The sequence below is a fragment of the Acartia tonsa genome, chromosome 7, assembly GCF_053477335.1.
Source record: "Acartia tonsa isolate MP-2025a chromosome 7, ASM5347733v1, whole genome shotgun sequence".
Classification (NCBI taxonomy): domain Eukaryota; kingdom Metazoa; phylum Arthropoda; class Copepoda; order Calanoida; family Acartiidae; genus Acartia; species Acartia tonsa.
In genome coordinates this window covers 4,692,496-4,706,733 of record NC_137266.1, presented here as the reverse complement: position 1 = coordinate 4,706,733, position 14,238 = coordinate 4,692,496, and the positions used below count along the sequence as shown (strand labels likewise).

The window sequence follows — 14,238 nt, the reverse complement described above, 5'->3', positions numbered from 1 at the left end:
CTGCTTGACTTTTTAAGTATGGGTATGACACATAACTGAGAGTCGGAATTTTTTGAAAATCTCCATCCTGGCGTCCACAGGATGCCAGCAAACCTGGCAGGGTCATCCAGGTAAAGAACAAAAATATTTTTTTGACTTAAACAAAGCATTTTATCTTACCAAATTACAAAAATATCCTTTAGTAGTACATCCTCATCTTAAATACAGGTGTTTAAGTCAATTTCAGGTTCCAGGTATGATCCTGCAGGTCCTGATCCTCCAGGTCTCCAGAAATCTTTTAAAGGCTCCTGTGGCCGCAATTTTTGACTTAGAGACTTCAAATTTTAAACTTAAGCTTTTCTTACATGTCTTGATAACGTATTAAAATTTCATAAAGATCCGCCGCCGTTTTCCCGCCGACCGCCGACTGCGGCGGCTGGCAGCTGCCAAATACAGCTGCGGCCGCTGAAATTTATGTTTGATATTTCAAATATAAAATTTACATAAAAATAAACATTTTCTGCAAAAAAATTGTTCTTCTAGCTTCAAAAATAAAAAAATTACAGCCGTTTGAAATTTTTAAGTAAAAAAGGACCTAAAAACAAAGGTTGTTAAATAAAATGAAAGGTCGGAAATTCATCATAACACAGGGGACTTGCACAAAAATTTTTAGCCCTCTAGCTCTAATAGGAACTGAGATAATATGGGGGGGCGTTGAACGCCCCCCCCCCCCCCCCGACTGATTAAGGTGCGGCAAGGGGCCCGACTGTTAAGGGTTAATATTCGTTTATCACCCATTTCAGAGCTTTGCTTTTATGGATGTTGTCATCCTTGTTTGTAATAAATCTCCTGATATTTCTGTAATTCAATATTTAACCTTTCTATGCAAGAAAATGCATAATAAACAAGGATGACGACATCCATAAAAGCGACGCTCAGAAATGGGTGATAAACGAATATTACACTTGTAGAGTGTCAGAACTGAAAAAGCAGAATATCAATGCATAAGTACTAACAAAATTATAAATAAATTTGTTGCAAAACTGCTTAAATGCTTGATACTGTTTAAGGACATACTAACATTTTTAGGACTTGATAATAGTGATGCTTTTCTTATAAGATATACTTTGTTTTAATAGGATTCAGTATTCAAAAAATCAGATGAATCGGATAATTTTAACATACAAAAATTTGTTGACAAAAAAAGTAAAAAATCATCATCTTTTAAATGGACGTACGGACTTTCTTCTGGTAACGATTATAGATTTGCTACACTTTCTAAATCGTACCTTACTGTTATAGAAATCATCATGCAAGTTTGAAATCGAAAGGATATTTGAATTAACTACTGAGGTACGTACTGAGGTACGGACCAACTCTAATAATAGAAAAGTTTCGCTTTTAAAAATGTTTTCTCGTATTCATTCGAATCCGGTGGATAGGAACCGGTTCTCATCCATACGAAAAAACTATGTCTAGCATCGTATTATATCCAGCTTTCTACGAATATAAAAATGTACAATTATAAGATTAAAACCAGTTTTTTTAGCCGGTGCCTTCTTTAAAATAAGTAAATCAAGGGCTAAAGTAATATATTTTATTTGAAGATAAAGTTCACATTATCTCACTCAATACAAGATTAGTTATTTCTCGCATCGTATCATAAACAGCTTTCCGCGGATATAGAATGTAGAATTATAAGATTAAAACCAGTTTTTTAGCCCCGAGGTGCCGAAGGCACAGGCTAAAAAAACTGGTTTTAATCTTATAATTGTACATCTTTATATTCGTAGAAAACTGGATATAATACGATGCTAGACATAGTTTTTTCGTCTGGATAAGAACCGGTTCCTATCCACCGGATTCAAATGAATACGAGAAAAAAGTTTCTGCATTGTAATAAACTTTTATATCCAAATTGAAGCAAATTCTTGACAAAAAAATCTACCAATTTTGGTAGCCCTGCTTCTCAATAATCATTATAATTTCCTCTTTATATCTGGAGATATTTATGAAGTTTAACTAAAAGCACAACAAATTCAGACATGCAATTCCCGAGATCTTTAGCTTCAGACACAAACCTTACAACTTTATATCATAGAGTAGAAAAAATGCTTTAATTTTTACTATTGTCAGGGACTATTGAACATGTTTAAAAACTCAACTTTTAAACACAAAACCTATGAAATTCCTCCTATAAATCAAAGTTTATAACTTGTCAACTTGTATCACTATTTTTAGGCTTTCCATTGCACACAAATTAGTTGTTAACGTATCATTTCTTCATTACTAATGGATATAATTGTTTTTGTTAATCAGACCCTTACACAAATGGGTTTTATTTGATATCACATAAAAATGCTTTATTTAACTAAATTTAACTGAATGTACACTTTTAGACAATCTTTACATAAATGATATTTTGGCAAAACAACTTTACAAATAAATCGTTTTTTCAGGGCTATTGAACAGATAACTTTATTAGTTTTTAAAAGATGGTTTATATATAACAAATTATTAATTGTAGTGGATTTAAGAAACTTCTCGGAAAAAATAAATCATGCAATTATGCCCTGAGACTTGCTCTTAATCAAAACTTGTATATCTTCTTTTTTAAAACAGCGTTTAAAAAATGTTACATTATTTCAAAATGGCCAAAAAAAATATGAGATTTAATGGTGATAAAATGGGCGGGAAAAGAGTAGTTTTTAATTACAAATTGTTTTGAATTTTGCAATAAGTCCTTGCAAAAAATTGTTGTAAAAAATTAAAAATGCTATTTTGATCTCCTTTACTATTAAAAGTATAAAATGGAGTAAATTGGATTCAATAGTTTTTTGGACAGCAACTTTTGTAATATTGGCATAACACTTTTTAAAAGGAGTTGTTGGTTTAATGCAGGGAGTAAGCGAGGGGACAATGGATCGAATATTTAATTTTTAAGAGTCTCAGACTTTAGGTACTGGCTTAAAGGGAATGTGCACAAATTCAGCAGGTTCTGACTGACTTTGGGTACTAGCGCATCAATGCCCCGCTAACTAGCTGAGTTAGTTTTCAAAATAGCAGACAGCACTTTGTTATAAAAAGGCTGGTTTTAACAAATATTTTTTCCCAAGAAAATGTAATTTCATGGATAGAATTTCTACTGTGATATTTATGTATTACACAATCTAAGAACCAATTGAATTTATGTGGCAGTTAAAAATGTATGAGAAGGGTTGACGAAGTTCTAAACACGATTTTTCTAGTGATTAATTATGAACCCAGTAAAAGTGTGTGACTATGACGTCAGAAAAAATTAATAATTAACCAATGAGAGACCACTATATATTTTACCATTGGTCAATTACAGTGAATACTAGCTTTTCATTGGTTAATTGTTATTTTTTTCTGACCTCATAGTTCGACACTTTTACGAGGTTCTTAATTAAAGAATGTTTACTACATTGTGATGTATTGGTAATTTAATTTTCAAGTAAATTATTTTTTTCTTAGATCTAATTTTGTTCTAAATTATATTACCATGATCCCTTTACAATTTTGGTCAATTTTTTTTTGATAAATCTGGTTTTCATTGCTTTTTAGCTAGAACTCTTTAATTGAATTTATTGCCCATTGTCCCCTCCCTTACTCCATGGTTTTAATGTCCATCTCTCCCCGCCTTTTTTAAACCAAAACAAGGATGACAACATCCATAAGTAGCGAAGCTCAAAAATTATGAATAGACATCTGGGAATAATGTATGATTGTCTTTTGAAGCATTAAGCTAATAAGAAAAACGTTAAAATCAAAATTCGTTTTAGCACATCAACCAATAATAGGTTAAAATATGTAGAATAATGACTATTTTAATCACTAAAAATTCCACCCGTTTATCTTGAACAGGAGTTAAGAAAAGCACAAAAACTTGAAAAACTAGGAATCGATCTAGCACCTCAATAAGGGCATCCTAATAAAACTTAATAGAAATATGTAGGATATAAACTTATTCAATCTCTGAAAATTTCAGCTGTCTATCTTGTATAGGGTCTGAAAAATCATGAAATCCTAAAAATCTAGGAATCAATCTAGCACCCCAACCAAAAAAGGTATGTTAATAAAACTTGTTGGAAATATGTAGAATTTGAATTTATTTAATCCCTGAAAATTCCAGCCATTCATCTTGAACAGGAATTGAGAAAATTACAAAAACGTAAAAATTTAGGAATCGATCTAGCACCCCAATTAATAGACCGACGGACAAAACAATGTATAGATTAGATGCGCATATGTCATAGTAATCTTCACTAAAAATTTCAGCTGTCTATCTCTAATAGGAGCCGAGAAAATCACGTTTCCCCCATAGCGTTACTGACTGACTGACGGACAGACAAAGTGAATTATAGAGTAGCTTCGCTACTAACAACCATTAGACAGGTCGATATATTATTAAATGGATGTTGCACCAGATTTTAATGAACTCTACAAAAGTCATACTCGCAGCTGGCTAAATTGACGTCTCGCAACATTTATCCCCCCATCCCATCCCCCTACCAAACTGGCTAATAAATGAGGTCCAAATTCTGTCAATATATTCATTATTAGACATGATAAATACTTGATATGAAAGTTGTTAGAGAATTAAATATGACAAGAATATTTATGTTCATAAGTTGCAAAGCAATAAGAAGCTGGAAAGTACTAGGATGTTGGTCTCTCTCTGTGCCGAATCTTGAAAAACCGCTGAAACGATCGGGTTCTCCTTTACAGGATAGCTTCTTATAGGTCCCGGGAATGTTTATAACTATATTCTTGGGAGGTGGATACCCCCCCCCAAAAAAAAGATAAAATAAAAGAATACCCCACCCCCCAATTTTTTTTCTTTCTTTTTTAAACTAAAATTAATTTAGTGGGGTCGACTAACCCCCCCCTCAAAAAAAATTCCCCTCCCCAAATAAAATTAAAAAAAATTTTTTTTTTTAAATATAAAATACGAAAAATTAGGTTGATCAAAGGGTAAAGAAAGCCACTAAGTTACAAAGCAATAAGAAGCTTATATAAAATACTAGGGTGTCGGTCTCTCTCTCTGTGCCAAAGGATCTTGAAAACAGCTGCACTGATATGGTTCTCCTTTACAGCAAATCCAATTGCTGCATTATTATTATACTTATATTACTACTTGGATGTAGCACTAGAATTTCATGTAAACCAAATGATGTGATGCTTGCAGCTGGCTAAAAAATCGACCCCCATCCAGCCACTTTACCCCGTCCCCTCTTACTTAATAAACGAACTAACTAATAAATGAGGCCCATATTATGATACAGTAAGCAAAATTAAAAGCAAATTTTTCCCTTTGAATATATCCATGTATTTTATCTCTTATTGGTTAATACAAAACAAGCTCATATGACCAAACCCTATTTTGGTTTAAATTCATAGCCAATATTATCATCCGCAAATAAATTGAATTAATTAGGAAATGATAAAAGATGCACTATTCCTTTTAATTTTGCTTACTGTATGATAATATTGGCCTCATTTATTAGTTAGTTTGTTTATTAAGTTGGAGGGGACGGGATAAAAATGGGCGGAGTCACAATCCCCTTGTCATTAATCCCCCCCCCCCCCACTAAACATAAGGTAGGACATGAAATACATGAAATTTATAAATCTAAGAAACGCTTTTAGGGGCCTATTGATTAAAATAGTAAAATTGACTGAGTCACATAATCATAATCCCCCTCCCCCCTAAACATAAGGTAGTATATTTCATAGTGATATTTCATGTTCTACCATATGTTTAGGGGGGAGGGGGATTATGGACAAGGGGATTATGATTATGTGACTCCGCCCATTTATACCAATTTAATCAATAGGCCCCTTAAAGCATTTCTGTTATTTATAAATGTCAGGAATCTCATGTGCTACCATATGTTTAGTTAGGGAGGGGAGATTATGGACAAGGGGATTATGGTTTTGTGACTCCGCTTATTTTTACCAATTTAATCCAACTTAATCATGTCCTACCATATGTTTAGTGGGGGAAGGATTGTAGGCAAGGGGATTATGGTTGTGTGATTCCACCAATTTTACCAATTTAATCCATAATTCCAGTGTTTCTTCAATTTATAAATGTCTGGAATTTCATGTTCTACCTTATGTTTAGAGGGGAGGGGGATTATAACTTGGGATTAAAACACTTAAAGAGATAATTTTAATAAAAGAAAAAAAAAGATATAATATTTAATACATGTATTTCAAATGAATAGTTTTTTTAAATATATATAATAGTTATTTTAAGATAATAGTTATTTTAAATATATATAAGATTAATATAATTTTCAGAAAATATAACCAGCAGCAGCTTTAAAATCAGCTGATCTCTTACCTCTACATAATCTCCTGGGACATCCTGGGCTGCAGGGTCGGCGACGACAGCGTGGAGGTATGGCATCGGCTTCGGCATCAGCTGATCTCTTACCTCTACATAATCTCCTAGGATAACATCCTGGGCTGCAGGGTCGGCGACGACAGCGTGGAGGTATGGCATCGGCTTCAGCATCAGCTGATCTCTTACCTCTACATAATCTCCTGGGACATCCTGGGCTGCAGGGTCGGCGACGACAGCGTGGAGGTATGGCATCGGCATCAGCTGATCTCTTACCTCTACATAATCTCCTGGGACATCCTGGGCTGCAGGGTCGGCGACGACAGCGTGGAGGTACCGCATCAGCTTCAGCCTCAGCATAGGCGTCAGCCTCAGCATAGGCGTCAGCCTCAGCATAGGCTTCAGCCTCAGCATAGGCTTGTGCCAGACGCTACCAAAAATAATGTGTACTTCATCCCTGTAAAAAAAGATGAAATTGTTAACAACAATTAGGTGTATCATTACTAAAGATGTCATCAAATAGCAAAATGTATAGAATAGTTACTTAATTGTTATTCAACAAAAATCTCCCTAAAGAATTGCAGAAGACTATCAAAGTAATAAATCATAGGTCCAAGAATAGACTTAGTATTATAAATATACGTATCAATTGTACTTATTAATTCACAAGGAAATAAATCTATAATTAGAATGAATATTGTACCTGTTAATAGTTAGAACCACTAGGACAAACTGATTGTATTAATCAAATTTTCTCTCTTTTATACCCATGGAAAAATTAATCTCCTCACAAATGTTTATGGGGGGGGGGGGGGGGTAATTGACGAGGGAATTATGATTGTGTGACTTCACCTATTTTTACCAATTTAATCCATATGGGGGGGGGGGGGGGATTATTTTTATTAGACACCGCCCATTTTTACCAATTTAGATTTTTAAATGTCAGGAATTTTATGTCTGACCATATGTTTAGTGGAGGGAGAGGATTATGGACAAGGGGATTATGGTTGCGTGACACTCCGCCCATTTTTCCAATTTTTAAAATCAAGTTTTTCCCCTGTTATACCCATAGAAAAATTAATGTCTTGTAGGAAATTTTCTTCTGAAATTTTTTGTACCTCCTAACATATGTTCATTGGGGGGGGGGGATTAATGACAAGGAGATTATTGTTGCGTGACTCCGCCCATTTTTACCAGTTAATCCATTTGCCCCTTAAAGCGTTTCTTAAATTTATAAATATCAGGAATGTCATGTCCTATACCATATGCTTATTTGGGGGGGGGGGGGGGTTATGGACAAGGGGATTAAGATTGTGTGACTCCGCCCATTTTTACGAATTTCATCCATTAAAGAGTTTCTTGAGAATATAAATGTCAGGAATTTCATGTCCTACCAATGGTAATGAGGCTTTTCTATAATAAGGGTAGCTCCGTACGTCAGTAACGGATAGCTGTAATTGTCAATTTAGGCATGTTGGAATTGTTCTATAAATTTCAAATTTAGCATAGTGATTTCTGGAACATTTAGGTCCGAATTGGTAAGAATAGATCAGCTCTATAATCTTTATTAGAAAGTAAGTACGTCCATTTGAAACATGTGGATTTTCAAAACTATTTTTTTATGATATAATTATCCTATTTATCTCATTTTTGGAATAAGAATCATAAGAAAACAAGGATGACAACATCCATAAAAGCGAAGCTCAAAAACGGTATGACAGACGAACATTAACACTTGTAGAGTGTCAGAACTGAATATGCAAAATATAAATATATATGTTTTGACAAAATTATAAGTAAATTTGTTGCAAAACTTCGGAAATACAGAATTCTGACTTTTAGGACAGAGATGCTACGCTTATAATATTGTACCTTTGGTAATAGAAATCAGTACTCCAAAAGTCAGATAAATCAGATGATTTTATCGCATAAAAAATTGTTGTTAAAAAAGATAAATTCAACATGTTTCAAATGAACGTACGGACATTCTGTAACATTTATAGAGTTACTAGGCTTCCTAAATCGTACATAACTACTACAGGAATCATCATGGAAAGTTTGAAATCAATAGGACAATTCTAACATGCCTAAATTAACAAAAAAAAAGCCAACAGACGTACAGACCGACCTTAATTATATAAAATCTTCTCTTTTAACAAGATACATTGTTACAAAAATGTAAAAACGTTACTATAAAAAGTATCCTGTAAGTATTCAATTTTAAAAGAAATTAACTTACAATTTTGTTTAGACTTGTATCATATATCCATTAGGGTGGGTCGATTTTAGACATTTTTATTCTGAGGCCAAAGCGGGGATCTGCACTCAATTTATATAGATATAATACACCTCTGGATGATTTAAAATTTATCCTAAGTCTTAAAACCGCTGACGACCAGACATTCAATTGTATAGCTATTTGTAAATGGGAGTCAAAAATTTATTGAATCAGAACTATGGCTTCATGGTGCTCCCTGGAAATGCCTTGAGGAGCTGAGTCAGGAACTTTTGTCCGTTTCAAAAAATCTCGTTCCTAGCCTGAGAAAATCTAAAAAACCTCTACAAATTGGACAATTCTCAATAAACCTTAAATTTTTTTTGGTTTTTTAGTGATTTCTAAGGCTAGGAACGAGATATTTTGAAACGGACAAAAGTTCCTGATTCAGCTCCTCAAGGCCTTTCCAGGGAGCACCATGAAGCCATAGTTCTGATTCAAAAAATTTTTTGAATGTCGTCTTTGCATACTAATAAGTAATGAATTATATTTTTAAGTGGTCGTGCTCTAAAACTCAATTTTTTAAAATTCTTTTTCGGTCAGAAATGTTTTTAAGGTTAATTTTATCTGTTGCATATTCCCGCTTTGTCTAATTCCGATATGAACCCACCCTAATATCCATAGGCTATTATTTGGTGCATTTAGACATTTAGTTCAAAATTGGCTGAGATACACCAAATAAGAAAAGTGTGACATACAGACAGACAAACTTTTTTAGGACCAATTTTAGTACCATTGTCATAAAAAGCCAAACATATGCCGATAAATCTAATATGCGGAAAAGTTAATAACAATATTTTTTATCCTTATACTAAAGTAAAAGGATGTCTGTTTGTCTAAGTGTTTGTGTGTCTGTGTGTACTGTTTGTACCAAAGGATCTCGCTAACCGCTTAACCGATCTGGTTCTCCTTAACATGGTAGCTTCTCAGAGGTCCTGGGAAGGTTTATAACTAATTTAGGTGAGGGTACCACCACCCTCCCAACAGAAATCGCCCCTAGAAAAAAATTCCCCCCTTCCAAAAAAATTTTTAAAACTAAAATTAAAAATGGGGGGAAGAAACCCCCCCCCCCAAAAAAAAAAAATTCCCTCCCCCCACAAAAAATTTTTCCTCACTATTTATTTTAAAATCTAAGATAATAAAATGGGTTATAAAATTTGAATCTCCTCTCCTCAAGTGCCCCTAGAGGCGTAGCTGATAGAAAAGTCATAAAGTACTTGAACAAGATTTATTAAATGTATATATAAAAGATACAATACAAGTATGTAAATTATGAAATAATAACAAAAAACAATATGATTAAAATTCATTCAATAATAATAATTGTAATACAGAAGAAGAAATAAAACAAGGATGACAACATCCATAAAAGCGAAGCTCTGAAACGGTAGGACATACGGACATTAACACTTGTATGGTGTCAGAACTGAATTATCAGAATATAAATGTATATAAGTCAAAGCAAAATTGTAAGTAAATTTGTTGAAAAACTGATTGATTCAGGATAATGTTTATGGACATACTTACATTTTTAGGACTTGATTATAGAGTTGCTTCGCTTATACCATTATACTTTGCTGTTCCAGGAATCCATATACCAAAAATCAGATCAATCGGATGATTAGATCACATAAAAATTTGTTGTTAAAAAAGTAAAAAAATCAACATGTTTAAAATGGACGTACGGACATTTTGGTGATGATTATAGAGTTGCTACGTTTTCTAAATCGTACCTAACTACTAAAGGAATCGCCATGCAAAATTTGAAATCGATAGGACAATTCTAACATGCCTAAATTAACGAAAAGAGCTATCCGTTACGGACGAACGGACGGACCGACCCTAATTATAGAAAAGCTTCACTTTTAAAAATGATTATGTTTTTTGTAATTAATAATTACATATTACCACCCACTTCTTATCAATGTACAATATATTCTATAAGCCCAGCTACTCTTTAATTATAAAATCAAATGTATATTGTGAAAATCGATATATTATTACTTGGAAGTTGCACCAGATTTTCACATACTCTGGTGAAGTAATGCTCGCAGCTGGCTAAAACAACGATTCCCCCCAAAACCCTCTTTACCCCATATTCTCCCGAACTGATTAATAAATGAGGTCCATATTAGCAAGCTAAATTGACAATAAATTTTACTATGTTATTTTTTTTACGTATATGCCTTATTCATTTGAGTTATTGCGCTACTTAAAATAATACTACCCTTGTTTTTCTCTTATTTTTCTGTACATGACAAGTTTAATCTTTTCTGAATGTACTTTGTTTTAGATAAATAACATCTTAATGATTTTCTATTTAAGTAAAAAGGCGAAAAAATGTTATTTTTTCCTATTTACTTGGCGAAAAAAGTAAATTTAATAACATTTAACAAAAACATATGGTTTATGAATATTAAGAGTATATTTGAGTATTACATATTATATATCAGCCGTTTAATTTTTCTCTTTTTAAACATTAAGCTAACCCTGTTATAATAATAAAAATATGTATAAATTGATGAAAAAATTATAATATCTAAATATAGGAAGGGAGGTTTTATTTTAAATCTAAATCCAAAAAAAAAGAATAAAAAAGCTGTAGAATAGATTTATTTTGGAAATGCGCAAGGATTTTTTGAAGGGGAGCTTAAAATAGAGGCCCCTGTATGGATTGGAACTGGTTCTCAGCCATACTGAAAATCAATGTATATATATATAGCATCGAATTACAGACAATTTTCCACGAATATTGAAATAAAAATAACAAAACTGGTTTTAATCTTTTAATTTCTAATTTTAATATTCACGGAAAAGTTCTATAATACGATGCGTTATAAAAACTATTTACGTATTCACACAATCTAACTATAATTGTATAAAAATGTCTGTTAATTGTTATAGTAAACAGGTACTATAAAATATAGACATTGTAATTTTGTCCATCCACGTTATAAGGAATCTTGGCCTCCTGCAAAATCCTGAAAAAATAAATAATTAATACACCATATTTAGAGTTTAGAACAGTTTTATACAATAAACATTAAACTTAAAATAGGGAAATCACGAAACCTTTAAATTCACACAACCTTTAAAATAAAAAAAAAACTTTAAAATCTAGGAAACTATCTAACACCGCAATGAATAGACAATTCTTAATAAAACTTTGTGAAAATGTGTAGAATGTAAAATTAATTAATCCCTGAAAATTTCAGCCATCTACCTTAAAAAGAAGTTAAATCGTGAAAACTTGTAAATTTAGAAATCGATCTGGCACCCCAAATAACAGACAGATGGACAAAACAATGTATAGATTAGATGGGCACATGTCATAGGAATCTTCACTAAAAATTTCAGCTGTCTATCTTGAATAAGGGCCGAGAAAATCACGTTTTCCCCATCCCGTTACGGACAGACTGACTGACGGCGGACATACAAAGTGAATTATAGATTAGCTTCGCCATAAAAAAAGTGGTTACACTACAAAATTGTTTGTATGTCAAGCCTTCCCAGTTTCTTATTTGCTACTAGTGTAATCGCCCCGTGCCTCTAGGGGCTTTGTCCCAGTGGGATTGAAGATGCACAACATGTTACCCCTTATTTGTATTTGTTTTAAAAAATTGTTTTTAGGGAAATTTTATTATTTGGTTATTTAAAATGCCCCCCCCCCCAAAAAAAAAATAGCTTAAAACCATCACAGGACCAGTATCTTTATTCCGTGAGAAGCACAACCGTGTCGGTTCAGCGGGTATGACAATCTTTATGCTCAGACAGACAGACGTCAGATAGACATCATACTACTTTATGAAATACTAGCGGCTTCGCCCCTAGCCTCTAGGGGCTTTGCCCTAAGAGATGATAAAAAAAGTTAAGGTGAAATTCGTAAAAAAAATAAGAAGGATCAAGGAAATCTCCTGCAAAAAAAGGACCAAGGATATCTCCTACAAAAAAAAATGGGGGGGATTTTTTTTGTTTTTGAGGGGGTTGGGGGTGTCCCACCCCCCAAGAAAATAGCCTAAAACCACCACAGAACCAGTAGGTATATTCCCTGAAGAGTAGAATCCGATCGGTTCAGTGGTTACCGAGATCTTAAGCTTCAGACGGACGGACGGACAGACAGACATCAAGCTACTCTGTATTATAGATGAATGCTTTATTATACCTATCCCCCCCACCCCCCACCCTCCATCCTAATAGGATATGTCCAATTTTTTTTCTTCACCATAGATACACTGTATTAGCACGCCTACTCTATAATTACTTGTGTCCGACTGTACGTCTAGCTGTATGTTTACCTTATTCTTGGACCCAAGGGTATGCCAAGTTTCTCCAGCCTGTCTTCAGATAAATAAGGAAGCTCTAACATACCTAGATAATACAATAATTATGACTAAATTAAATGTTTAAAAAATCATAACCTAATTCTATATATTAAGGTAATAAAAGTTAGTGTTTCCCTTTGTACATTAAGATCTCAAGAACGGAAAAAACCAGGGTGTCGGAGCAGTATAATTTTGATGCGGCTCCGGCTCCGGCTCCGACTCCGACTCCTACCTTTAAATTAATATATAAATTTTTTTTCATTATTGAATTTGATAAAATAAAATAAATAATATAAAATATTTTGCTTTTATTTGATTAAAGCTATATAAAAGTAGAAGGATGTGTGTCTATTTGTTAAGTAACAATAGTTTTTCAGTTTATTATATGGAAATAGACCGTTGCCAAAATAATATTACTTAAAAAAATCATTTTTAACTAATCCGGAGCCGAAGCCGTTTTTAACGAAAAATACGGCTTCGGCTCCATCAAAAATGTTGCTGCTCCCGGCTCCGGCTCCGAAACACTGGAAAAAACAATAGTTATTAGCCTGGGCATGCTTAAAAGCCAATAAAATAAGGACCCTAAAACCCTGTAAACATGCAAACACTGCAACAAACATTACGAGGCTTTCCCCATAAAGAGCCTATTGATCATTAAACCCCCCCCCACCCTGATTTTAAAGAAAAAATGAAAAAAGAGAGGGGTGGTTAATATTTTCATATGCCTAACCACTGCGGGTCATATATAACCTTATGGGGCTACCTAGTATTCAATATAACCTCACCTAACTTCACAAAAATTAACAAACAAACGAAAAACTTCCCCTTTCCCACTATTCTCTTTAGTTCTAAAATAATGGGGGGGGGGGGGTGGGCTTTCAGTGAAAATTTAGGGGATGGTTATTATTTAATACTTTAAATTATCTCTACTTAAAAGTCATTCTCTAAATAGTAAATTTTCTCTAAACAACATTATTTCATAACCATATTAACTTTATTTTCAAATCATTATAATCCACATTTTATCCTTTTATCAGATTCGCAGGAAAATGATATTTTAATTGTACCTTTTCATAATTTGATTTATAATAATAAACAATTTATTCTTTATAAATTTTATGTAACAAATTACGTAGGTATTCTTATTTAGAAATTCAAATTGTAAGTAATTGACGGGAAGGAGGGGATATTAGGCTGTTTATTACACTAGTCCATAAAGTTTTATAATAACGTTTTCGTATTCTGTTTAACAACTTTAGGGACTTTTTATGAAGTGTCATTTGTTGATTCAT

At 33.1% G+C, this 14,238-nt stretch overlaps 1 protein-coding gene across 2 annotated transcripts in view; it reads right to left on the bottom strand.

Moving 5' to 3' along the window:
• Nucleotides 1-9,838: 9,838 nt before the first annotated feature.
• The window catches only part of LOC145324699 (uncharacterized), a 48,795-nt gene continuing 44,395 nt past the window's right edge, over nt 9,839-14,238 (bottom strand). For both annotated transcript variants that reach the window (XM_080167290.1, XM_080167291.1), the window contains 2 exons: nt 12,920-12,992; nt 9,839-11,605 (listed from right to left, as the gene is read on the bottom strand). In XM_080167290.1, the coding sequence (XP_080023416.1) occupies nt 11,539-11,605; nt 12,920-12,992 (140 nt within the window). In that variant the 3' untranslated portion in view covers nt 9,839-11,538. The remainder of the gene's footprint in view (nt 11,606-12,919; nt 12,993-14,238) is intronic.